At 52.9% G+C, this 24,243-nt stretch overlaps 3 protein-coding genes across 5 annotated transcripts in view; all 3 read left to right on the forward strand.

Moving 5' to 3' along the window:
* The first annotated feature begins 175 nt into the window (after positions 1–175).
* LOC102504562 (glutathione S-transferase theta-3-like) lies at positions 176–5,216 on the forward strand. The gene is made up of 5 exons (XM_032472102.1): positions 176–437; positions 1,792–1,879; positions 2,454–2,604; positions 4,272–4,448; positions 4,781–5,216. The coding sequence occupies exons 1-5, from the start codon at positions 326–328 to the stop codon at positions 4,973–4,975; spliced, it is 723 nt and encodes a 240-aa protein (XP_032327993.1). The 5' UTR covers positions 176–325; the 3' UTR covers positions 4,976–5,216.
* A 2,546-nt stretch (positions 5,217–7,762) lies between these two features.
* On the forward strand, positions 7,763–10,300 carry LOC102504827 (D-dopachrome decarboxylase). Its single transcript, XM_032472103.1, has 3 exons — positions 7,763–7,978; positions 8,305–8,480; positions 10,056–10,300. The coding sequence occupies exons 1-3, from the start codon at positions 7,871–7,873 to the stop codon at positions 10,144–10,146; spliced, it is 375 nt and encodes a 124-aa protein (XP_032327994.1). The 5' UTR covers positions 7,763–7,870; the 3' UTR covers positions 10,147–10,300.
* Positions 10,301–12,350: 2,050 nt separating this feature from the next.
* CABIN1 (calcineurin binding protein 1) overlaps positions 12,351–24,243 on the forward strand; it is a 92,767-nt gene continuing 80,874 nt past the window's right edge. For 2 of the 3 annotated variants that reach the window (XM_032471418.1, XM_032471420.1), the window contains exons 1-6: positions 12,515–12,744; positions 18,135–18,208; positions 18,692–18,784; positions 19,835–19,948; positions 22,414–22,548; positions 23,250–23,430. In XM_032471418.1, the coding sequence (XP_032327309.1) occupies positions 18,206–18,208; positions 18,692–18,784; positions 19,835–19,948; positions 22,414–22,548; positions 23,250–23,430 (526 nt within the window). In that variant the 5' untranslated portion in view covers positions 12,515–12,744; positions 18,135–18,205. Of the gene's footprint in view, positions 12,427–12,514; positions 12,745–18,134; positions 18,209–18,691; positions 18,785–19,834; positions 19,949–22,413; positions 22,549–23,249; positions 23,431–24,243 lie in introns of those variants that run through there. The other variant, XM_032471419.1, reaches the window with a different exon arrangement.

Here is a 24,243-nt window from a genome sequence, read left to right on the forward strand (position 1 = left end):
CTGTGGTCCAGGGAAGGGGAGTGACCTGGCGGCGAGACCCGGGTCAGAGTCCGTCTCTCGGTGTCCACTCCGCCAAGAAAGAGACTTGACGCGGGGAACCCCGGAGAGGGAAGGCGGGGGAGCAGGGCCGCTGATGATTGGCCCAAAGTTGTATGACGCAGTCCAATAGGAGGGGAGGGCGTGGCCGGGCTCGGGTCCCTGCGGAGCGCGGCCGCTGGCTGGGTCCCTGGCGGTTCCTGCCCCCCCGTTCCTGCCCCCGGGCCCGTCCACCGCCCACCGCCCGCCGCCCGCCGCCCTCGCCCTCGCCCTCGCCCTCGCCTCTGCCATGGGCCTGGAGCTCTACCTGGACCTGTTGTCCCAGCCCTGCCGTGCCGTCTACATCTTCGCCAAGAAGAACGGCATCCCCTTCGAGCTGCGCACCGTGGACCTGCTAAAAGGTGGGTCCGGCAGGCAGGCTCGGGGGCTGGGCCCCCGCTTCCACACGGACCCCCGCGCCACACGGTCGGGCGACCTGTGCAGACAGACGGGAAAAGACAGACTCCCGTCGGAAACCGTGGTATCGCCCATTGGTTGTGTATTTTCAGTGTCTCGCCCTTTGCCTAATGAATACTAACCGTTCTTTAATATACAGGTTAAGAGGGAACAGAGCAGGCAGAGAGCAGTGGGGGTGTGGATGTGTGGGAAAGTGTAGGGAAGTGGAGGAAGGGACCCGATACCTCCGTACTGGGGCTGGGAGAAAGCAATGAAACTGTCTCCTCCTTCCCAGTAGAAGCAGTTCCCCTCTCTTGAGTTTCTGCATCTGACGACAGGAGAAGGCTGTCCACCTGCATCTGGTCTCCTCTTTACTCCTACCAGTGCCTGCCTAGGTCCCCACCACTTCTACAGAATCCAATGGCGGGGGCAGGGTGCAACCGGACAGCAGGGCAACCTCTGGGTTCAGAGACCCTCAGGCAGGCCAGGAGGGAGAGCCCTGCTTGGCTGAGCCTGCCCACCTTCTGCCTTTGGTGCCCCAGCCTGGACCACCAGCTGCTTGGGTGCCACTTTGCTTTGCCTTTTCAGCCCTCTTTGGGGGTGGGGGCTGGGCAGAGGCAATTTCTTCAGGGAGAATGTGTAGGGGTGACTCAGTTCACCCAGGAGAAGGGCAAAGAGGCCAGAAGGTGGTCCTATGGCCAGGTTGGAGCCTGGCTCCACTGAGGCCCCTCAATGCCACACATTAATTGGTGTATCCTCCGCACTGGCCCTGGCTGAGGAGGTATGCAGAAGTGAGTCAGACCCAGGAACCCCCCTGGGGGAGGAGCCTTGAAGGTTTGGCACAGGAAGGAGAGAAGAGCTGACCTGCCTGATGCTGAGTGGCTGAGAAGGGAAGGGATTGCTGGTGAGAGTGAGGATTGCGGAGGGCTGGAGCTCAGGGGTGTGGGCGGCTCACCCAGTTGAAGTAGAAACATGAATTTCAGGGGACAAGCCTAGAGCCCAGGGAGGAGGCTGGAGTGTCTGACGTAGGGGTGGAGTTGGGTGGGGCTGGGGGGGTTACAGCTGCAGGAAGTCACCCTCCCCTCAAGCCCAAGTGGAGATGCTAATTGGCCCAGGTTCCAAAGAGGGTGGACAGAGAAGGGTGGACCTCTGGTGGGCTCAGTGTGTGTGATTCAGTGACCAGCAGAGTGGCCTCCTCTTCCCTGATGCCCCACCTGGAGAGAGGCCTCAGAAAGCTGGTGCCTGGACTTTGGGGGTGGGGTAGGAATAGATCTGAGAGCTTGGAGTTCTCCCCACCTGCCTCACTGGTCTCTCCCACAGGCCAGCACCACAGCGATGACTTTGCCCAGGTGAATCCCCTGAAGAAGGTGCCAGCCTTGAAGGATGGGGACTTCACCTTGGCTGAGAGGTAATAGGTCCCTGGGCTGCTGCCTGGCCTTGTAGGGCCAGTAAGCCATCTGTGTGTCCACTGTTGATGGCTTGGATCATGGCTTGTGTGCCCTGAGCACCCTGAGCACCTGTGCTGGTCCCAGGGTAGAGTGGGTTGAAATGGGCAGAGGTGCCCAGGACTGGGAGGGGCAGCTGATCTTACTCCTGGTGCTGTCCATGCTCTGGATATTTTGGGGAGTGGTACTGGAGTTGCTTTCATCCTTCAGGACCCAGGTGGGCTCCCCTTCCTAGTGGAAGCTTTCTCTGAGCATGCCCCTATTTTCTGAAATCCCATGGCATTTTGTTTTTCACTTGGTGCCCTCAGGTCAGATCATGGGATGGCCCAATGTAGAGATGTGTGATCCTGGGCAATCAGTTGACCTCTCTGAGCCTCACAGTCCTACTCTGTACCATGGAGATGGTGAAATGCTTCACCTACGGGAGCTGGGGAAAGACACATGAGGGGCAGGGGCCTGCCTCACCCAGGGCCTGGGCCCTGTGGAATGGCTCGAAAGTGACTAGGGCATGTCCCCTGCACCCACCACATCCCCCAGTGTGGCCATCCTGCTGTATCTGAGCCGCAAGTATGAGACGCCCGACCACTGGTACCCCCAGGACCTGCAGGCCCGAGCCCGCGTGGACGAGTACCTGGCATGGCAGCACACGGCCCTGCGAACTAGCTGCACCAGGACCCTGTGGCAGAAGGTGAACCACGGGGGGAGGGGGCGGGGGAGGGAGCCCTCCCAGGATGCTCGGGGGATGGTGCTTTCTGTCTAAAACATTCCATTCAGACCTGAGACTTCAGAACACCAAATTCTAGAATGCCAGAGACTCCCTAGTCCAACTGGCTTGTTTCCTAGAGGGGAAACCAAGGAACAAAGCTGGGAAGTGACTCCCCCAATCTGCCTTGATTCCTGAGCTGCTGGAAATTAATCCCTTTTGCACATTCCAGGCTGCCTGGGAATACTGCCTTATGGGGGAGAAAAGAATTGAACCCCCCTTTGCTACACACATACTTTCCAGATGGAGAGGTGTTCAGGAAAAAAACCTGGAAGAAAAAAATGTTAATCTGACTTCTGGATAGGCAAGAATTTATAACCCTAATAACAGTGGGAGACTTAAAAAAAGACTAATCAACTTTACACAGTGAAATTTGTATATGGAAAAAAAAAGAATTAAACTTAAAACAGGTAAAAAACTGGGAAAGATCTTGGCAGTTATGTTAGAAAGAAGTAAAATTATTTTTTTAAGTTTTTAAATAGATTTTTTTTTCTTTTGGGGGTTAATTAGGTTTATTTATTTATTTGTTTGTCTGTTTATTTAATGGAGGTGCTGGAGATTGAACCCAGGACCTAGTGTATGCTAGACAGGCACTCTGCCACTGAGCTATAACCTCCCTGCCAAAGTAACATTCTTAATATTTAAGACGCTCTTAGATACCCATCAGATAATGACACAGGAGAAAAATGGGCAAAGGAAAGCGGCAGAGATGTAATTGAAGGACAGAGACAAATGGTCAATAAATGGATGAAAACGCATTTAACTCCAGTTAAATCAAGTCAGTGCACATTGAAACAGCATGCAGATACCATTTTCACTTACTAAACTTGCAGATGTTTTTGGAATGTGAACTCTGTGTTATTACCCAAAGAGCACTTACACAGTGCCCGGTATACAGCAGGCGCCCTGTGTGTGTGAGGAAGTGTGAGCTGGGCCTGCTCAGGCCCTGTCAGAGGTATACAACCACCATTCTGGAGGTCCACTTGGCACAGAGGTTTCCACAGCTTTAAAAGCTGTTCTGGGGGAGGGAGCCTGGTGCACTGGAGGGCAGAGTGGGGAGAAGTCGAGGAGAGTGGGTGTAGATCTTTGTCATTCAGTGTTGTCCATGGACCAGGAGCTTGAGCACCACCTGGAAGCTTGTTGGAGAAGCAGTCTCAGGCCCCACCCATGTGTACTGATTACAAATGTACACCTGGGGAGGTGGGTATAACTCAGTGGTAGAGTGCATGCTTAGTATATGGGAGGTCCTGGGTTCAATCCCTAGTACTTCCATTAAAAAAAAAAAAAAGAAGGGATTGTATACTTGAACCACACCCCAGAGGGATTTGCACACACATTCCAGTTTTGAGAAGCCTGGCATGGAGTGGGAAGTGAGGGCGGGTAAAGGATGGCTGCTGCCTTGTATTGGGGCTTTTGTAGTGAGGGCATGGGAGCCACGGAAGGCTTTTATGTAGGGAGAAGATATGGGCAGACTGGCATGGCAGAAGGATCCTTGTGGCTGCCCAAAGTGAGGACCCAGGGCGAGGTGGAGGCTATCTGTGTCTGTCTAAGAGATGAGTCCCTGAACCCTTCTCCACCTGCCCACTTGCCAGATGATGTTCCCTGTGTTCCTGGGCCAACGAGTGCCCCCCGAAATGCTAGCGTCTACTCTGGCTGAGCTGGACAGGTGCCTGCAGCTGTTTGAGGACAAGTTCCTGAAGGACCAGGACTTCCTTGCCGGATCCCACATCTCAGTGGCTGACTTGGTGGCCATCACAGAGCTGATGCATGTGAGTGTCATGGGGTGAGGTGGGCCACTGGGCAGAGGGGCATCCTGGGAGGGAGGCAATGGACCAGCTCAAGTTCCCTGTTCTGACTGGGGGACCCCGGGTGGGTCACTTCCCCCTCGGAGCCTCAGTGTCATCATCTGTAAAAAGGGGTTTCAGAACCCCATCCTGCAGGGATATTGAGGGGCTTCCCAGCATTTCCTGGATGAGAACCCCCAGCCCATCACATGTGTGGCAGAGGAGGGGAAATCCACCCAAGGGAGGGGTGGGATGAGGTCTTGCTGCCCTGGGCTTGGCCGGGCCCCACCCCTCCAGCTGGATCTCTTTCCCTTTAGCCTGTCAGCGCTGGCTGCCAAATCTTCAAAAGCCGGCCTAAGCTGGAGGCCTGGCGCCAGCGTGTGGAGGCTGCAGTGGGGGAGGGTCTTTTCCAGGAGGCCCATGCAGCCATCATGAAGGCCAAGGACCTGCCTCCAGCAGACGCTGCCATGAAGGAGAAGCTGAAGCCCTTCATCCAGCTTTTGCTGCAGTGAGAGTGGCGGGCCTGCAGGGCAACATCGGTGGAGCTCTGTCCTCAGAATAAAGAAATGGCGCTGCCTCTCCCTGGCTGTGAGCAAGACACCCTGCAACGCAGCATCGGGTCCACAGTGCCCTCCACCCATTGGTCCTGCGTTCCTTCTTCCGTCTGTCTGCTTACTTCACCCTTACCCTTTGCACGCTGACTTTCGTGTGATCTCTGGAAAGAGCTTTAGTAAACACAAATTTGACCCTGGCCCTCTCCTGTTTGAAACTTTCCCTTGGTGCCTTACTACTCTGAGACTAGGAGACAAGTCATTGAATTTTGCATTCGAGGCCTTGCCACCCCCCCCCCCCCCGCACCTCCTCTGGGGCACCTCCTCTGATTTCCCATAATAGCCCATCATTTTCCTGCCATGCCCCAGCTCCCAGCTTCTCCTGGTCTTGGTGCAGGCTATTTCCGAAGCTTACAGGGTCTCTACTCACCTTTTTGCCTGGTGCTCTTCCTGGTCTTTTGGCATTTGTTACCATGCCCTTCTCCAGGGAGACCTCCTCAGCCCTAGGCCAAGTCAGGTGACTTGGGCCCTTCAGCCTCAGTGCTTCTCTCTCTCAGGGAACCAGGGAGCTGGTTCTGTTACCAGGAAAAGGAAAACAAGAATTACCTTGGTTCTTAGCCACCTAAAAAAAAAAAGAATTTTTGACGAGAGACAGAGTGATATAAGCAAGATTTTTATTACTGAAGTAAAAAAAATAGTAAAAGTACCCTCCCGAGAATGGGAGGTGGTCAATCCAAGAGAAGAAAAAATGGCACTGTTCCTTTGTTTTTCCTGTTTTTATATCCTAGTTTTGTGATTGATTGATTGATTGATAATTCAGGTTCCCTGTGCTCTGGTTGATTGACAGCTCAGGTTCCTTGAGTTCTGGATTGTTCCTTTCCCCTTCCTCTCCCCCTGCCCAGTGCTCATTTCTATCTAAACTGCCTAACAGTTCCATGCCCCCTGGGCTGAGCACATGTCACAGTTGACTTGGTAAAGAGATGTCTCAACCAGGAATTACCTCAGTCTCCTGGATTTGTCTCCTCCCTCTGGGGTGACACTGTCTCCCATAGGTGGGGTACAGAGCTGGTTCATAAACCTCCTTGCAGGGAGGGAAGTCTCAGGTTAGTTCCTGGCCCTCCAGGTGCTGCTGAGAAGCCTTGCTCTTCCATGTCTACTTGTGACCCCAGCATTGTCTTCTACACTCTGGGTCCCAGACTTGCCAACTGTCCCCTAGGACAGTCACAATCTATGTGTCTTATGTCATAGACCCTCTGATATCTGAATCATCTAATCAACTGCTAAGGGGACAGTGTCACGGACAGATAGAGCCTCTCGGCCTCCCTGCCTCCCATGGAGGCTCCTTTAGTATGCACACTTATATAGAATTTTAGATGTGTAATTGAAATTTTTCATATACACCCACACAATTTCAATTATATTTTTCATTTACAATTCAAAAAAATTTGTAACACTGAGAGTACAATTTTAGCATAACACTGAGAGTACAATTTTAGCCATGTCAACAGGTTTCCATGTTTTAAAGAACATTTTTTGTTTTGCCTATAAAAGTATAGGGTCCCGTAAACATCGCTGGTAATTCTGTTGCAAAAAAATGTGTTACAGCTCAGCTGTGACAAGAACCTGGATCCCAGGGAGAAACCAAGCAGCACTCAAAGACAGTTGGAGAACTCAGATTTATTACACCAGCAAGCCCACAGAACTAAACACTGCAAGCTCTGGACCCTGTTTGTAGGTTTACACAGGCCTTTTTTATAGGCTGCCAGTTTTACACTTTGCAACATCATATGCAAATAAAGTATAACAGAAGCTGACCAACCAGGAACAAACTTTGTAGAAATAGACCAATCAGAAGTGAGAGAGATAACCAATCAGGAGTGAGCTCCATGCAAATGAAGTACTACAAATGGACCAATCAGAAGTTAGGGAAGTGGACCAATCAGAAGTGAGAGTAATACCCAATCAGGAGTGAAGGAAGTAACCAATCAGAAGTGAGCTCAGGGAACCAAGAGAATTTTAGGTGTAAATTAGCCGCTTTAGAGGCAGTAAGTGAGATAGAGCCTCTGGGCCAGGGAACAGGACGGTGCTGGGAGAAGAGCAGCAGCCCTGCCTAGGGGTCCTGCTGGTCTTTTTATGGGGCTTCCTGCCTCAATTCCACTGGAACCTGGCTCTCACCCTGCCTGGTGGGCGGTCCTTCACCGTGAGGTAAGGGTCCCCCAGGCAGAAGAGGCCACAAAGGCAGATACCTGCGGGGCCCAGGCAAGGATGCAGTGAGCCCAAGGGTCTCTGTGCAGCCCACTCGAGCCCACACGTGTCACTAGGTCTCCTGATCAAGAGGAGCGCGGATTCCCACATTGAACGTGAAATTGTCTATCTGACATGGAGGCAATTCATTCAAAAACTTTTGAGCCTCCGTGACAATGTAACGTTATTAAGGTCGAGCCTGGGAAAGGCCACTACGGGTGTGTGTGTTTGGGGGGGAGTGTTCAGACGTCCATCTAAATTTTGGCTAAGAAGCAGACTACCGCAGCAGCGTCGGAAAACCACCGGAGACAAAAAACTGCTGACAAGATGGCTGGAGCGTGGGCGGGCCGGGCCGTCTGGTTGGGGTGGGGTTACACGAGAGGGCGCGGCCACAGTACTTCCGGAAATCCGCGCCAGCGCACGCGGGGGCTGTCTTCTGAGGCCAGGGTGTGGCCTGGTCAGCCAATCGGGGATGCGTGCCTGCCCAGCCAATGAGGAGCCGACATCCGCGGCGCCCCGTCGCTGCTCCTTATTGCTGGATCCTCCTGAACACCCGCCTGGACTCCGGGCGTCCTTTCTACCCCACAGCCATTTGCTTGCCTTCCCGCAGACATGCCGTTCGTTGAATTGGACACAAACTTGCCCGCTGGCCGCGTGCCCGCGGGACTGGAGAAGCGGCTCTGCGCGGCCATTGCGACCATCCTGGGCAAACCTGAGAACGTGAGCGTGGGCTGCGGACCAGGGGGCGGGAGGAGGCTGAGGGGCAGGGGCGGGCTTTCCCCGCGTTCAGCTACCCCACCGTGACCCCGACTCTAACGTGCCCGCCCGCGACTCGCCAAGTTCTGACCTCCTGCTGTCCAGGACCCCAAGGCCCCACCCTCCACGTCTGCGCCGTGCCACCTTGCCCAGCCATGACCCCGACGTGACCTCTAAGAATCCCGGCCCGTGCTCCCAGCCCAGATCCCGCGGGGCCCACGCGTTTCCACCGCTCCTCAGTGCGATCCTGGCCTGCACCAGCTTAAGGGGAAACTTTTGTGTCCCTGAAGCGCGTGAACGTGGCGGTGCGGCCCGGCCTGGCCATGGTGGTGAACGGCTCGGCAGAGCCCTGCGCGCAGCTACTTGTCTCCTCCATCGGTGTGGTGGGCACGGCCGAGCACAACCGCAGCCACAGCGCCCGCCTCTTCGAGTTCCTCACCAAGCAGCTGGACCTGGCCCAGGACCGGTGCGTAGGGGCAGGGAGAGGACCCCCTTGGGACTGATGCGAGAGCCAGGGCAGGGAGCCCACCTCAAGGCTCCTCCTAAGGTTAGGGAAGAAATAAATTACTCAACCACCCGCAAGAAGGGTTTGTGCCGCTGGGCCCCTCGACACCTCGGGGCCCCTGTGGTGGGTCCACCTTGATAGTGGTAGCATTATTGAATGAATTCCTGGCTCTGCAGTGGTCCCTGTGCCACCTGGCCAAGGCGTGGCCTCTTAGACCTCAGTGTTTCCATCTGTGAAGTGGGAAGGCTCTCCTTTAATCACTCCCTGGGACGCTGTATGGGATGGCACTGTACCTGCCTTGGCACCTGGCAGAGTAGGATGTCATTACTCTGACAAAACCAGAGCCACTTATCATCTGCCTTCAGGCTTCTCCACATGTTAGGAAAACAGGAGTAATTTTCTAGAACTTCTCCAAGCTGGTCAAAAGGAATTTTGGGTATGCCCTGAGGCTGTGAAGTTTGGGCCTATGGCCCAACCATGTCCCAGGTCAGGTTCCCGGGAGGGCCATGGAGTAGTGTAAAAGCATTGGCTTGAATGTCTAGAGACCTGGGTTCTTGGTACAGTGCAGCTGGTGGACCCAGACGAACCTGGAAGTGAACCATCTCTGGTTTGTAGCCTTCTGTTTTGTGAGTAGAGAGGCATGGATTAAATGATTCCCAAGAAGCCCCTACAGCTCCCAAACCTAGGATTCTGTGGCAAGGTTAAAGTTTCTCACTGGGTGAAATATATTCCCGAGCCAAGTCCATGCCTACAAGGAACTAAGTGCATGAGAAGCTTCAAAGAACCTTACAGAATGGAGCCTTTGTTGGCCCAGAAAGGCTGGTGAAGACTGGTCACTCCGAGGGTGCTCAGACCTAGTGCTCAAGCTGGGTGATGATTCTAACAATGATAAGTAACATGTAACATACCAGGTGTCAGATCCTCTATGGTAACTCACATGCATGATCCCATCTGATCCTTAGAAGTTTTGTCCCCCTGTCCATGATGAGGCGGATACCTCCACTATGCTTGTTTACAGATGGGAAAGCTGTCTATGTGAGGTTGTCAATATACCTCTCTGGCCCAGGCAATCCCAAGTGTTCTGTTTCTTCACAAGGAACTTCCTATCACTTCTGTGAGAGGGGCACATTCACTCCACAGACATTATTGGGGAGATGGGGGTCACTCTGTGCCTGGGCTTCTTGAGCCAGGCTTTGGGAAACTAGGTGGCTGGGGGCACTGCACATGCCCCCAGGGAGCCTGCAGTGTGGAAGTGGGGGGCTGAGCCCACAGACAGAGCCTACAGTGACCACAGAGGCTGCTGTGTTGAGAATCTGTCCTGGGTGGGATGTGCAGTCACCATCCCGCCCCCACATACCCACTTCCCTGTTGGGGGCTGGGGGGCAGGCATTAATGGGATGAAGCAGGCTTGCGAAATACCTGGTGGGCTAAGGCAGGCTGGCCTGGGAGCCCATGGTGGGAGTGCCTGGCTAGGGGTCTTGGAATATGAGGCAATAGCCAAGGAGCTGATGACATCTTTTTCTCTGTCTCCTGAAGGATAATTATCCGCTTTCTCCCTTTGGAGCCCTGGCAGATTGGCAAGAATGGGACAGTCATGACTTTTTTGGTTGGCATGGAGGATGTCTAGAGTCTGTGAGCTGGCAGCCCCTTCCAGAGATGCCTCCTGGCAGTGAGGGCCTGGTGGACACCCCCACCTGTTCTGTGCAGCCATGCCTGTGAACTCACTGTCCTCTTCCCCATCATCATGACAAATAAATGAAGAGAGCTTTGTCTTTCAAACATAACTTCTTTACCTCCCTTTTACCCTTCCCTGTCATTCTGGGGTACCCTGGGCAGCAGGGCTGCTTTAGGAGGTGGGGACCTTCGGGAACCTGGGAGGTGGGATGTTTCTGTCTCAGGGCCGCCGTTTCTACGTCTTGTATTTCGGCTGCTCAAGCCTGAGGTTGGAGAGCTCAGCTTGAAGACCCTGTCCTCCATGTCCAAGTTCAGCCTGGTGGGGAGGGGCTGGCAGTTGGTCCAGCCCGGGCCTTCCTGCAGACTCTGCTGACCAGATTTCCTGACCTCAGCCTAGGCAGCTCCCTGCCCATGGACTGCTGTGCCCAGCAGGGGAGCAGGGCAAGCTGGACTTCAGGGACCTTCCCTGAGCGTTGCCAAACTCCATCTCCTCCCATGTGTCTAGCTGAGAATTCTCTGTAGCTGTGCGAGTTGTAAAATTTATATCCCAGAATGGCAAACTTGGAAATGCAATGTCTGCCTCTGGAAGTGGAATGAATGGGACCCCCCCCCAACCTAAAGACCATATCATGCTTTCACATTTCAGAGGATATACAGGTGGGGTGGGGAGGACCCAAAGGAAGTCTCCTTTTCAGTTTCCTTCCAGATGCAGTTTACATCTCTCAGATGCTGTGCTTCCCTGCAGTGAAAGCCTCGATCATCCCATCCGTGTTCACCAATGAAATACCAAACTGAGATTTTCAGGCTGTGCAGTCCACCTAGTTAATAAGTTAGTTTTCAAAGGAATGTTCCTGTGCGTGCTCTGTTTGTATTTGACTGCGACCGAGGACTCACTAAAAGCTAGAGCTTGGAGTTCCTTCCCCTGGCTCCCTGTCCTAACTGTTTCTGCACTCATTCCTTCTGCTTCCCAAAGGGGCTCAGGGAATGTTTATGCGTTGAATATAAATGAAGAGTTGAAGTGCCCAAGGAGGGATTCAGGACTATAAGGTGACAGCCTCCAATGTGGTCTCCCCAACTTCAGTCACTCATCCGTGCTCTAGTGAGTGATGTCATGTTTGCTGTGAGGACTGGCCCCTCTGCCCACTCGGGCATTATGTCTCCCTGTTGTGGCCTCGAGCTTTGTCCCCTGGTAAGACGGTACTGCAGGAGGCTCCCACAAGGCCCGCACTGTTTCTTGCACTGTTTCCCGACTGTAAATCCTTCCCGCACAACACCTTGCTGCTTGGCCCTCCTTCCCCATCTTTTTTCTACTTTCACTCCAGAGCACCTTTAAAGACACAACTCAGGGGCGGGAGCTGCATCCAAGGCTGCAAGTCTGCAATCACGAAACTTCAAAATCATCTGTTTATGCTGTTCACCTCCCTCCCCCACCCGGTTTTCTCCCTTCAAAATCAAGGTTGGTGACAATTAGTTTTGTACCTTATGGTATATCATTAAAGCTTTGCCGTACTGAAATGAGCCTACAAGTTCTTCACCAAGATTTTACAATCCTTAAGTAAAGAGAAAGCCATAACATTCGTTCTTATTTAAATCATCCTGCTGGACTCAAGCACTATGAGCTTCAACCAGTGGGACCCCTTCCCTAAAACGCTTAGCTCCCAAGATCGTATGTAACCTGTCAGTCTCAGGCAGTTGTCAGAAACCCTTCAACGCTGGACCCTCTTTCCGCCTCTGAAATTGCTACTCCCTCCTCGGCCCGTTCATCCCTCTCCACCCTCCGCTCGTTTTCTTTTACTTCAATACTTGATTGTATCTGTGCCTTTGGGGCTTCAAATCCTTTTCGGAAAGAGGTGAGGCACGGGTAACAGGGGTGAGAATGCTCTTCCTCCCCTGGTTCCTTCCAGGTTTCCCCAGTTTCCCACCGCCCTCAGAGCACCTGTCGCAGGTTGTAAAAACAGTGCGGCCCGTCACTTGGCGGCTGCTCGGGGCCAGGCCCCAGGCTCGGCTTCCCAGGTGCAACAGGCGGTGGGGCGGCGGGCCCGCAGCCGCGATCGCGCGGAGGTGCCAAGCCTCCCGTGGGGTCCCGCGCGCCGGATCGGTGGGACGCCGCGTGCGCGCTCGCCGATTGGCTGGCGGAGCCGGTACCGGAGCCAATGGGAGCGCGCCTTGTTGTTAGGCGCGCCGCCGGCCGGCGCGGGGTCGAACCGACGGGCCGTTGCCGTGGAGACGTCCGGTGAGTTCACGGGCGGCGGGGTCGGGGCGGCCCTCGGGTCGGGGCGGGGCTCCGCGGGGCCCGAGGGGCCGGGGCCTGAGGGGCGGCGGGCGCGGGGACTCCAAGGCGGGGAACCGAGCGGCGGGCCGGGCCCGGCTGCCGCGCGGGCCTACCGCCGGCTCCCGCCCCGCTCGGGGGGCCTGGGAGGGGCTCCGCCCTGGCGGAGGGGGTTTCTGTGACCGCGCGGGAGCCGCTGTCCAGCCTGAGGCTGTGGGTGCGGAGCCCGGCGCTCGCCCGTCGCTCCCGTCCTTCCGCTTCACCTTCATGGCAGCGCCGGCGGTGAGTGCGCGGGTAGCGCCCCTCACAGGGCGGAGATGAAGCCGAGGGGACTCGCTTGTCCCAAGTCCCCAGCTCTCCCGAGGGCCGGGCGACTCCGACCGAGAGCCCTGACCGCGCTGCCTCCCGGCGCAGGCGGACGCTGGCCAGGTGGAGTCTCCCGGTGTCTGCAGCGCCTCTTTGGGTTAGGGGCCCCACTCTCTGGGGTCGGCTTACTTCAGGGCGTGCTGTGTATGCGGGTTCTGTGCTACCCGGGGCCAGGGTTGGACCCGAAATAAATTCAGAGTTGAGGTTCAGGGGTCGGCAAACTTTTGTTGTAAATACAGTGGCTTTCATAATATTATTATCATGCCCTGTGACTATAATAAGTCTAATTATACTTAGTGTAAGTATTTGGGGGCCATACTTTGCTTAGCTCCGAATGAAAGTGGGGAGAGTGGGTGGGCATCCTGGTCTTGTTTCTGATCTTAGAGGAAACGCTTCCAGCTTTTCATCATTGACGATAATGTCAGCTGTGGGTTTGTCACATACGGCCTTTATTAAGTTCCCTCTGTGCCCACTTTCTGGGGAGTTTTTATCATAAATGGATGTTGAACTTTATCGGAAGCCTTTTCTGCAATTATTGAGATGATCATACGGTTTTTTTTCTCTTGTTTTTTAATTTTTTATTTTTATGAGGGGGAGGTAATTGGGTTTACTTATATTTGGAGGATTGAACCCAGGACCTCGTGCATACTAAGCATGCACTTTACCACTTGAGCTATACCCTCCCGCCATTTATCCCCTCCGCCGCCCCGTTTTTTATTCTTCAGTTTGTTAATGTGATGTATCACATTGATTGATTTGCGGATATTGAAAGATCCTGGGATAAATCCCACCTGTTCATGATGTGTGATCTTTTTAATATGTTGTTAGAGTCGATTTTCAGAAGTGTTGCTTTGTCTACTTAGCTCTGGTATTGTACTGAGAGTGGTGGTGTTGCAATACAATATAGGGACACTATTTGAATTTTATGTTTTATGTAATTCTCACGTGTCACAAGTATGAATTTCTTCAACCATTTAAAAATGTAAAAAGCATTTTTTTTTTTTTTTTTTTTTTTTTTGCTCTTGGACTGTACAGAAACAGTGGGCTAGTTAGCTTGTGGACCCCTGGTCTAGTCCGAAGCCTCAGACAGTGGAGGAAACTGAGACCCAGAGAGGGGCATCTTTGGCCAAGTCAGTCACACAGCCGGGTAGCGCCCCAGCTGAGCTGGAGACCCAGGCTTCCCAACTCCCAGGCCAGGGCAGGTGAGGAAACATTACCACTTATCACTGGATCAGGGCATGAGGTGTTTAGTGTGCTGCGGTTATGTGTCCTGAAAGCCACGGATACCAGCCTCTATTAAAGAGTTTGGAAACTTGTTAGGTTTCACTCCTGGATGTGCTATTCTGAGAAAATGCAGCTGCTCTGCTGGGAGTCTGAGAAATGAGTACTGGATACTTTTTTTCTCATCTTTATGCAAAAGCTGCTTGCTTTTTTACTATATTTTTTTAAAGCTCCTTTAAGTGGGGTTCTGAGGTCTGTGGTGAATAATATGGACATGGTCCTCATCCTCACATTGCTTACAGATGATAAATACATAATCTCAAGTGGTTATTTCTTTTTTGGGGGCGAGGGTAACTAGGTTTGTTTATTTAATTATTTACTTATTAATGGAGGTACTGGGAATTGAACCCAGGACCTCATATATGCCAAGCAAGTGCTTTACTGCTAAGCTATACCCTCCCCATCCTTCCACCTATCCCCTTTCTTTCTTTCTTCCTTCCTTCCTTCCTTTCTTTCTTTCTTTAGCATTCTTTTTCATTGAAGTATAGTCAGTTTCCAACATTGTGTCAATTTTTGCTGTACAGCATAGTGTTTCAGTTATACATATATATATATATATGTTGGTTTTCATATTCTTTTTCATTATAGGTTACTACAAGATATTGAATATAGTTGCCTGTGCTATACAGAAGAAACTTGTTTATCTATTTTATGTATAGTAGTTAGTATCTGCAAATTTTGAACTCCCAATTTATCTCTTCCCACCTCCCCTTACTCCCAGTAACCGTAAGTTTGTTCTCTATGTCATTTCCCCCTTATCTCTTTTTAGAGTTTTCATTTTAAACTACTTTTAGATTTAGAGAAAAGTTGCAACAATAACACAGTAAGTGTCCATCTGTCTCTCACCCTGCTTCCCTAATGGTAGCATCTTGCATAATCCTGGTACAATTATCAAGGATGGGAGACTAATATTGATACAGTTATTATTAACTCAACTACATACCTGGTTGGAATTTTCACCAGGTTTTCCACTAGTGGTCTACTTTCATTCCAAGATCTCATAGTGCGTTTAGTCATTTCTCCTTAGTCTCCTCCTTAGTCCTGTACATTTCTTAGTCTTTTCTTACCTTCTTGGCCTCTCTACTTTTGAAGAGTCCTAGTCAGTTACTTTGTCTAATATCCTTCAGTTTAGACTTGTCCATTGCTCTTTCGTGGTTGGGGCGAGGTTATGGGTTTCAGGCCCGAGTAACAGTGTGTCCTCAATGTGTTGTATCTTGTGGTCAAGATGTTGAGATGTTTTATTGCTGGTGATATTTCCTTTGATCTCTCGGTTTAGTTGGTGTCTGCCAGCTTTCTACACTGAAAACTTGCTGTCTTTCCTTTCCAGTTAGTAAGTGTCTTTGGGGGAGATACTTTGAGAGGATGCAAATCCTGGTTCTGGCAAATCTATACCCACTGACCTTAGACCCTCCATCTGTGGGTCTTTGTGGTGTTTGCCTGAAGATAATTATCTGTTTCTTTTTTTTTTTCCTATATTTATTAATTGAAATTCAGTTGAGGGAAGTGTTATCCCTTCTTGTTTATTTGGCTGTTTATTGTATCGGTGTGGATCCCAGGGTATTTGTTTTATTCTGTGAGTGGAAATCTAATATTACCATTATTTTGTTGCTTGTTGTTTGGCTCCGGCTATTTGGGGTCTCGTTTGCGTTCACTACTGTGTCCTGTCAACAAACCCTCATCTTTTTTTTTCAGCGTTTACTTTCTGGCACCGCAGAAGGTTCCAGGCTACCGTGTATTTTCTCTGCCCCAGGCCTGGAATCACAGTTCTTTTCTGTCTTTAGTCATATGGTATCCAGTCAAGACACTGTTTTCCAAAGGCTAGTTCTTTTCCTCCTCATCCCCTTCAGTGTAGTTATGTTATTTGTAACTCAGCAGGTTCATTGATAATACTTAAATTCCATTTTGTGATCCCCCTAGATCCTGTTTGATTTAACAGCCACTTCCCATCACCCCTCCCCCAGCCTTAGGCAGCCGCTGGTAGAACTCTGCCTTATCGATCTGCCTATTGTGGCCACTTCAGAGAAACAGAATCATACATTGTATAGTCTGTGGCTGCTGCTTTCTCGTACGTTGTGTTTTCATGGTTCATCTGTGTTGTCAGTGGTCCTTCCCTTTCATGGCTGAGTAATATTCCATTGTGTGGATATACCACATTTTATTCATCCATTCATCTGTTGATGGACATTTGAGTTGTTTCTACTTTTTGGTTATTCTGCATAATAATGCTGTGAACATTCCCTCATTAATTTTGCAGCTACATATTACGTTACTGTCTGGTGGTCACAGTGTCCATCATGGCATAATTTATGGTGAAGCGGCAATTCCCAGAGTTAATCAGCAGCATTGTCTTTCCCTACATGGATAACCCGGGAGATAAAATAGCTATCTGCCTAGGGGAGTCTTGAGTCTTCCTTGTCTGTGAACCTTCCTTGTGAGGACCTGTGGAGAACTCAGAGCCTGTGGCGGAAGCCCAGGCGTGAAGTCATTGCTGTTGGCAGCGGTCATGTTCATTGTATTTTATCCTAGTGTAGCACATGTTCAGTCTGTCTGCCACAGCTCTTTTCCACCGCCTGTGGGGCCCTTCCAGGACCTTTGCCAGTCTCTCAGGTAGGACTCTTTCTTTTTCCTCCCTCTGCCTTCCTGGCTGTTTTGCTAATGCTGCCCCTCAGGCCAGAACCCCTGGTGTCCCCATCCCCGTCTCCACCTTCTTCCAGGTGCCCAGTTCTGTGCGTTTGCCTCCGGGAATGTGTCCATCCCCACTGCCACTGCCCCAGTCAGGTCCCTGGCATCTCTTTGTTTAATAACAGCGAATAGTTCACACACCATACAGCTCATCTTTGTAGGCGATACAGGTCAGCAAGATTTACTGTGTTCATACAGTTGTGTAACCATCACCACAGTTAGTTTTACAACACTTTCATCACCCCAGAAAGAAACCCTATACCTATTACTGATCACCCTCACCTTTCCCACCACCCCCATGTCAGGACTGTATTCTGTTTTATGACTGAGTAATAATTGATTATAGGGACATACATCAGCAATGACATTTGATTTGCTTCCACTTTTACTCTGTCATGAGTAATGCTGCTGGGAACATTCGTGAACATGTTTTGGTGTGGACGTGCTTTCCTTCACTATAGGTAGAAACCTAGGAGTGTAATTTCTGTGTCAGATGTTCTGAGCAGCTGCTCCCCTTGTCACCTGCTCAGCAGTGTATGAGGTTCTCATTTCTCCCCCGTCACCTCGGTTGGCCATGTATGAGGTTCTGATTGCTCTTCTTGTCACCTACTTGGCAGTGTGTGAGGTTCTGATTTCTCCCCTTGTCACCCCACTTAGCAGTGTACGGGGTTCTGAATTCTCCACTTGTCACCCAGACATCAGTGTATGAGGTTCTGATTTCTTCCCCTGTCACCCTGGTCGGCAGTGTATGAGGTTCTGATGTCCCCATGTCCTCACCCCTCCTATCACTTTTTGCAGATTTTGCACTGGTCTGCCTACCTCTATTTTTTTTTTCCTGTATATTTCTAAACTTTCATTCTCCTGAAAGCTCACAGTGGCGCCCCTGTTGCCTGCGGAGGAGTGTTGCAGTTTGCTGGCCTGGCCCTGCGCCCCCGCAGCGCTGTCCGGTCCTCACTGAACACAGGGCTTCCTCCTTGGCCTCCCTCCGTCCCTTGGAATGAATTGTTCTTCTCCAGCTTTAGATGTGGCCTTTCTTTCTCTTTACTTCATTCAGCTTTTGAAAAAGATAATCGTTTATAGATCTGTTACCCTAGGGAGCAGTGAGCCCTGGGGGCATGAGTTGGTCTCACTCTTCTGTGTACCTGGAGCCTGGTGCCCTACCTGGAAGGGCACATGCTCCGTCCCATGGACTGAGGGCCTCCCTAGGTGACAAGCCGCATAGCTGTCCTGAGTCTCATTAGCCTGTACGCCCAGAGCCTGGAGATCCGAGGGTTTGGAGATGGTTCCGGTGGCTTCCTGGCTCTTCCTGGGCCTTCTTTCAGCCTGTCCCATTTTCTCTCCAGGACACTTGTGGGCAGTTGCGCCCCCCAGTGATGGGCAGCGGTGCTGTGCGGCAGTGTGAAGCCCTCCGAGTATGGTGCGTACCACTCCCTGATTGACTGCATGGTGGGGGTGGTGGGGTGTTTTCTCAGGTGGGCCCTGAAGGCTGTCAGTCTAGAGCAGCCTTTCCCCGGGAGGGCTCTTGGCACATTCAAGGTTGTGGTTGCCTGACTTTTTGCTGATGCGGTTTGCAGGGCCTCATTACCATTGCTAAAAAGGCACAAAGTTAACCCGCTTTGTTGGGATCTGTTTCTCCAACACCTGGGTCTCCTGCTGTGTTGGGCTGTTGCTGGGGTGTGCCCAGCCTCTGTTCCTTTTGTAGTGGACATGCTGGCCGAACAGATTGTTCTGATCCTTCTTTTTCCCTAGACGACCGCTTGTCAGTCCCGCGTGCTGAGGGAGCGTAACTGTATGAGGCAGCGTGTGTTACACAGAGTTAAGTTCGCGGTAGGTTATTGGAGAGACGAGTGACAGCTCATCTGAAAGCAGCTCTTGTCTTCTCTCAAATCTCTGCTTCTAGATTCGAATTGCAGCCTTAAATGCCAGCTCCACGATTGAGGATGAGCACGAAGGAAGCTTTAAAAGTCACAAAACCCAGACGAAGGAGGCGCAGGTGCGTAATCCATGGTCCTTCTCTGCAAGTGGACTGCGATTCTCATTTCTGTAGGTGGCACCTCTTTTAAATGTGTTCAGATGTCTTCTTAATGGGATTGTAGAGGAAGATCCCATTTTGAAAGACGGCCCGCTCTCCACCTCACATTCAGCCTGCTTCGGTGCGAGATGGTCACGCTGCAGAGAACCCTGTTCTTTCTGTGAGTGTGCGCGGCCCATCCAGCCGGGGCCTGTTCTCTGCACGGGCTTCAGGAGCTGGCACCCAGGGTTTGGCAGCACTGACAGTCCGTGATGCGTGGAGGCTCCCTGGTGCGCTCCCTGCTTTCCCAGGCGAGGTGGTCCTGGAGGGGAGCTGCCTTGCTTGGGTCTCGCCAACGGTCTGTGCTCTCGATTCCTGGTCTGTCCTCACTGCCTGGCTTCACTCCCACTTCAGCTCCCCACCTCCCTTCCATCCATCCTCCACCCACGTCCTGCCTGAATACAGCAGGATTGGCTTCTGTCTTGGCTTTCCCTGGCGTAAACACACACCTCCCCTTCACGGGAGAAACCAGGACAGCCGGAGCCCTCTTATGTCTCATGCCAGCTGTCTCTGGTCCTCAAGGGACGTCAGAGGGGCCTGATGCACCCAGTGCCCCCTCCGCCCCTCCCTGTAGTGATCAGGCCAGGGCAGCGCGGTGGGCATAAACCGTGGAAACCATCCCTGTTCTTGCCTAGTCCGTGACTTGTTCCGGCTGGTGTGGCCGCTCTCCTGACTTCACCCAGGAAGTGTCTGCAGGTCTCCGGGAACCTTGGCATTGCTCTGACCCTGTGCCCTCAGTCTGTGTTTTACTATTGCTTAGGCTCAGTTGAGCCTGCATTGCTCATGTCTTCGTGGGGGTCTGCTGAGGGGTTCTTCTCCCAGTGAGGAGCTCCTGGGGGGCTGGAGTGTTAGAACTGTTTCCACCACAGAGGATCCAGAGACACAGCCTTGACTGCAGCCCCCTCACACGTTGTTGGCTTAAAGAGACAAACCTCTGTACGACATAAAAATGCCTCCTGTCTTGGTTTGCAGGAAGCAGAGGCTTTTGCTTTATACCACAAGGCCCTGGATCTGCAGAAACATGACCGGTTTGAGGAGTCTGCCAAGGCCTACCATGAGCTCCTGGAGGCGCGCCTGTTGCGAGAGGTGAGGCTCCAGGAAGCCGGGTGGGCCCTGAGCCAGGCAGCCTGGGCCTGCCCTCTCCCTGCCCACTTCTGGGCTGGGGAGCCTGGGCACATGATGTCCCCCTCTGTCCTCAGCTCCTCTGCACGCAGGGTGTCCCCTCACTGGGTTGCCGTGAGCATCGGGCGAGTCCAGAGAAGCACATAGGACAGTTCTTGGTGCAGAGTGAGAGCTCGTAACTGCTGGCTGTTGTTACTCCCAGACCTTCACAGCTGCTCTGCCCTGTGGGGCAGCGTGCTGTCCCCGTTTCCTGGTCATGGAAGCAGAGGCTTAGTGAGGTACCCAAGCAGTCAGAGCCGGGGTTGGAGCCACAGGTCCTGACCCTGAAGATCCGGTTGGCAGCACGTTCAGGCAAATGCTGTTGGGGTGCTGGCCCCTGAGCTTGGCAGGCCTGTGTAGATGCACCAGGGGCTTTTGAAAAGCATCGTCGAGGAGAGGGCTGGGAGAGCTCCACAGCCACGTGGAGACACAGAGAGGGGCGGGCAGGGCAGGATGTGGGCCCAGCAGAGGGGCTGTATGGTGGTGAGTGCATCGAGCTTGGGTTGGCGGGTCATGGCAGTGTCACTGGGAGGTTTGGGAACAGGTCTTAGCCTGAAACTGAATTAGGAAGATGAGTGTTTCATTAGGAGGAAAGGACTTGTTTCCAAGCAAACACCAAACCCAGATGATGTGCACTGAGGAAGCAGGACAGGCCCCGTCTCCTGGAATACAACCTTTCCTTTGGGCAGAGTCTCCTGTGTCCCAGGAAGGCAGACACTGCGTTGCCAGCCCCGCCTGGGTGGTTTCTACCTCCTATAAGTATGCTCAGTAAGATGTTATCCCTTCTTGCACTCACTGTGTCTCTCCGTATACCTAAGTATAGCTTGTTACGATTCTCTGGTGCTGGTTTAGTTCTTGAAATGAGAGCCATGGGAATTGTGACCTCCGTGCCCCGTTAGTAGGAAGTAGGTGAGGGCCCCGGGAGGGAGGTGACTTTATTCCACGTTCACCATGGGCCACATGCTGGGCCTGTTTCAGGAGTGCGTCTTCCGTTGCAGGCCATGGAGTCGATGGGAGTGGGTAAACTCAGTGCGGAGCTGGCAGTCTGAGCTCAGAGCTGATGCTGGTGGGCCTGGCACCCGACGGGGGCGGGCGTGGGGCCTTTTGACTGCTTCGCTGGCTGAGCGTCGGCCCCGTGGTCAGAGGTGTGTCCATCTCTATATCACTTTCAGCCTTAAACGACTGTTTGAGCGTCCTCCCCTTTCGCTTATTGTAAACAATTGAAAAGTATGGAAAATACATAGGAAAGTTTCTTTTCACACTTACTTGAAACTGGCATTAAAGTAAATTTCGTAATTACGGTTCCACAAACACCTGGCATAAACAGGCCCTAGAACACTCTGACCCCCTCAAAGACGTGTGCAACTCGGCCGGCGCACATGCTGGGCCCGCTGGAGGGACGTGTGCGGGGAGCGACCCCCATCCCTGGGGGGCGGCAGTGCCTGTCTGGAGGTCAGAATGGTGCTGAGTCCGGCTGGTCAGTGAGGTGGAGGCTGGCTACAAGAGCTCCCGCTGCTGTGCTGATGCCCCACTGACTGTCCACCTCTGGTCTAGACGCACGCGCTCTCTGTCAGTGTCATTTTTTGAATAGTTCTGGGCCTGGAGGGGCCGAGGTTCCTGGGGGCCACCTCTGGTCAGCCTGAGGGGTGTGTTTCTTTGAGAAAATTGCCTCTGTCCTGTGGTTAGAGCAGTGGTTTTCCTAATCAGGGGTTCTTAAAAGTTGTAAGGTTTTTCAAGAGTGGTCACAAAAGCTGCAGTGGAATCAGAGTTTATAGAAAGCATGTTGACAGTCTCTCCTCTTTTGACTCACTTTCACACTTGATATTTTGGGTAGGATTTACTGTCCACACATTGCAGGGGTCTTTGGGACACTAACTTTCTAGTTGAAGAGGCTTGTCCAGTCACGTGATGAGTGACAGCTGCCTGACTGCCCTTCTGCTGCGGGGTGTGTCAGATGCGCAGGTTGGCTGCCAGGCACCTGTCTGAGGTGAAGCTCCGGGCCCTGCCTGTTGCCCCAGCAGCCTCCTTACACCCTGTCCCCGTTCAGAGCTGCTGGGGCAGGGGTGGGGAGGAGCTGCCGGCTGGCTCCAATGCCATAAAGGTCACCGGCCAGGCTTGGGCCCTTGGCACAGGTAATGGTGGGAGGGCTCCCTCTGTGTCTCTTGTGGCCTGCAGACTGCCTCGTGGTGGTCTGGCCTTTCTTTTCTGTATGCTCAGGTCTGGAGGGAGTCCTTGAAGATCCTCTGGGGCCGTGCTTTCATTTACCAGTGGCCAGTGGCACCGGGCTGGCCTGGGGGCCTGCAGCAGAGGCCAGCCCTGAAGACAGATGTCCTGTGCCCGAGGCTTCTAGGCCTCTGTGTCACTTTGCTCCTCTCTTGTTTTGTTCACAGGCAGTTTCGTCTGGTGATGAGAAAGAGGGCCTGAAGCACCCGGGGCTGATGCTCAAGTATTCCACGTACAAGAACCTGGCCCAGCTGGCAGCGCAGCGAGAGGACCTGGAGACGGCCATGGAATTCTACTTGGAGGTGCTCACTGCCTGCGGTGTCTCTGAAGCTCTCCGGGGAGCCAGTGGGGTGATGGTCCTGTGGCTGAAGAGTGTGTAGTGAGCGGTGCACCAGTGAGCTGTGGTGCCCCAGGCCCTGCCCAGTGGGCGACGTCAGCGAGTCCAGGGGCCGTGTGTGCGTCCTTCCTCTGCTGTGCAGGTCCCACGTAACCCTGGGTGATTGCTTACTTTCTCTGGGTCTCCAGGTCTGCAGCAGTATAGGTGGAGTGATATAAAGGAGGATGCTGAGAACAGAGTCTGACACCTGGCACCCATGCCCGTTCTCCATAGTATTACCATTATTTCTGCCTCACCGGCACCCTCTGAACAGATCCATCCTTGCTCCCTCCTGCAAGGAGGGCGTCTCTGTGCTCACGTTAGGGATGAGGAGGTGGGGCTGTCCCCCTCAGGGCATGAAGAGATCTTTCTAGAATCTCAGATGCTGCCTGTATTTTCTCTTAGTTCTGCTTGCCCTTTACCTATTAAATATGTAAGGAATGCAGATGTTCAGGGTGATGAAACATATTAAGAAAGTGTTCTGAGTGAGATGAGGAGGCCCACGTGATTTCTTTTTGCTAGTCCCAGTTGTCTGGGGGGCTGGGCCGATGTGAGCCCTCCCGTCACCCCCACTCCTGCTCAGTGGGGAGCTGAGCAAGCACGGCCCTCTGCTTGTGCTGCTTCCAGGCGGTCATGCTGGACTCCACCGACGTCAATCTCTGGTATAAGATTGGACACGTGGCTCTGAGGCTCATCCGGGTGCCCTTGGCTCGCCATGCTTTCGAGGAAGGGCTGCGGTGCAATCCTGACCACTGGCCCTGCTTGGACAACCTCATCACCGTCCTGTACACCCTCAGTGATTACACAAGTGAGTTAGGCGCGGCTGCTTCCCCCCAGTCCCTCGAGTTTTGGTCTGGGATGTGGGGGCGCACGGTTTGGGTAGCTGGAAGCTTCCTGCCCAACTTTTAGGGAAGGTGAAGCTGTGTCTGCTTCCCTGCTTTGCTCTGCTGTCTTTCTTCCTCGTTTGAGGTTTATCCATGCGTGGCAGTAACTGCAGTGAGAAGCGTGTCCTCTGAGAGGTTTTCCCTCCGGTTCTTGTTTCATCCCATCCTGGGCCGTTTCTGTAATGTGCTGACAGACGGCCGCTCCCCACTCCTACTGCCAGGAGCTCACTTCCTCTTTCCAGTGTCTCGTTCTTTGGTGGGGCAGCAGGGCACCTGGTCTGATCTGTGCCTGACGGGGCTCCAGTCTGCCTTTCAGGTGCTTCAATCCCGGTCCCCAGCCTTGCCCTGCTCTGCAGGGGGAGCGCTGGCCCCTTGCATGGGCCGATCCCAAGACAGGCACCAATTGGGGTTCTGAGGCTCAATTCCTCCACATGCCCTCTGGCCTCCTTTGTCAGCAGAGCCCGCCCAGCCTGCTGTGTGTCTGCTCCAGGTGGGGCCATGTGGGGCATGGGCCTTCTCTGCCCTCTTGGCTGTGGGGCCGTCTGAACGCCTTGTCTGCCCGGTTCCTCTATACAGTTTGACCACCCTGTGCTTGCACGCTTGTGTGTTTGCAGACTTAGGCTCTCGTGTCTACACCACAAACGTCCTTGTGTGCCTCCTGTGTGCCTGCTAACGGTTGCCCTGGTTTCCACCCTGTGGGGTGCAAGAGACTTGGGCTCTTAGATGTTCTTCCTGGA

This window comes from Camelus ferus, chromosome 32, assembly GCF_009834535.1.
Source record: "Camelus ferus isolate YT-003-E chromosome 32, BCGSAC_Cfer_1.0, whole genome shotgun sequence".
Taxonomy (NCBI): Eukaryota; Metazoa; Chordata; class Mammalia; order Artiodactyla; family Camelidae; genus Camelus; species Camelus ferus.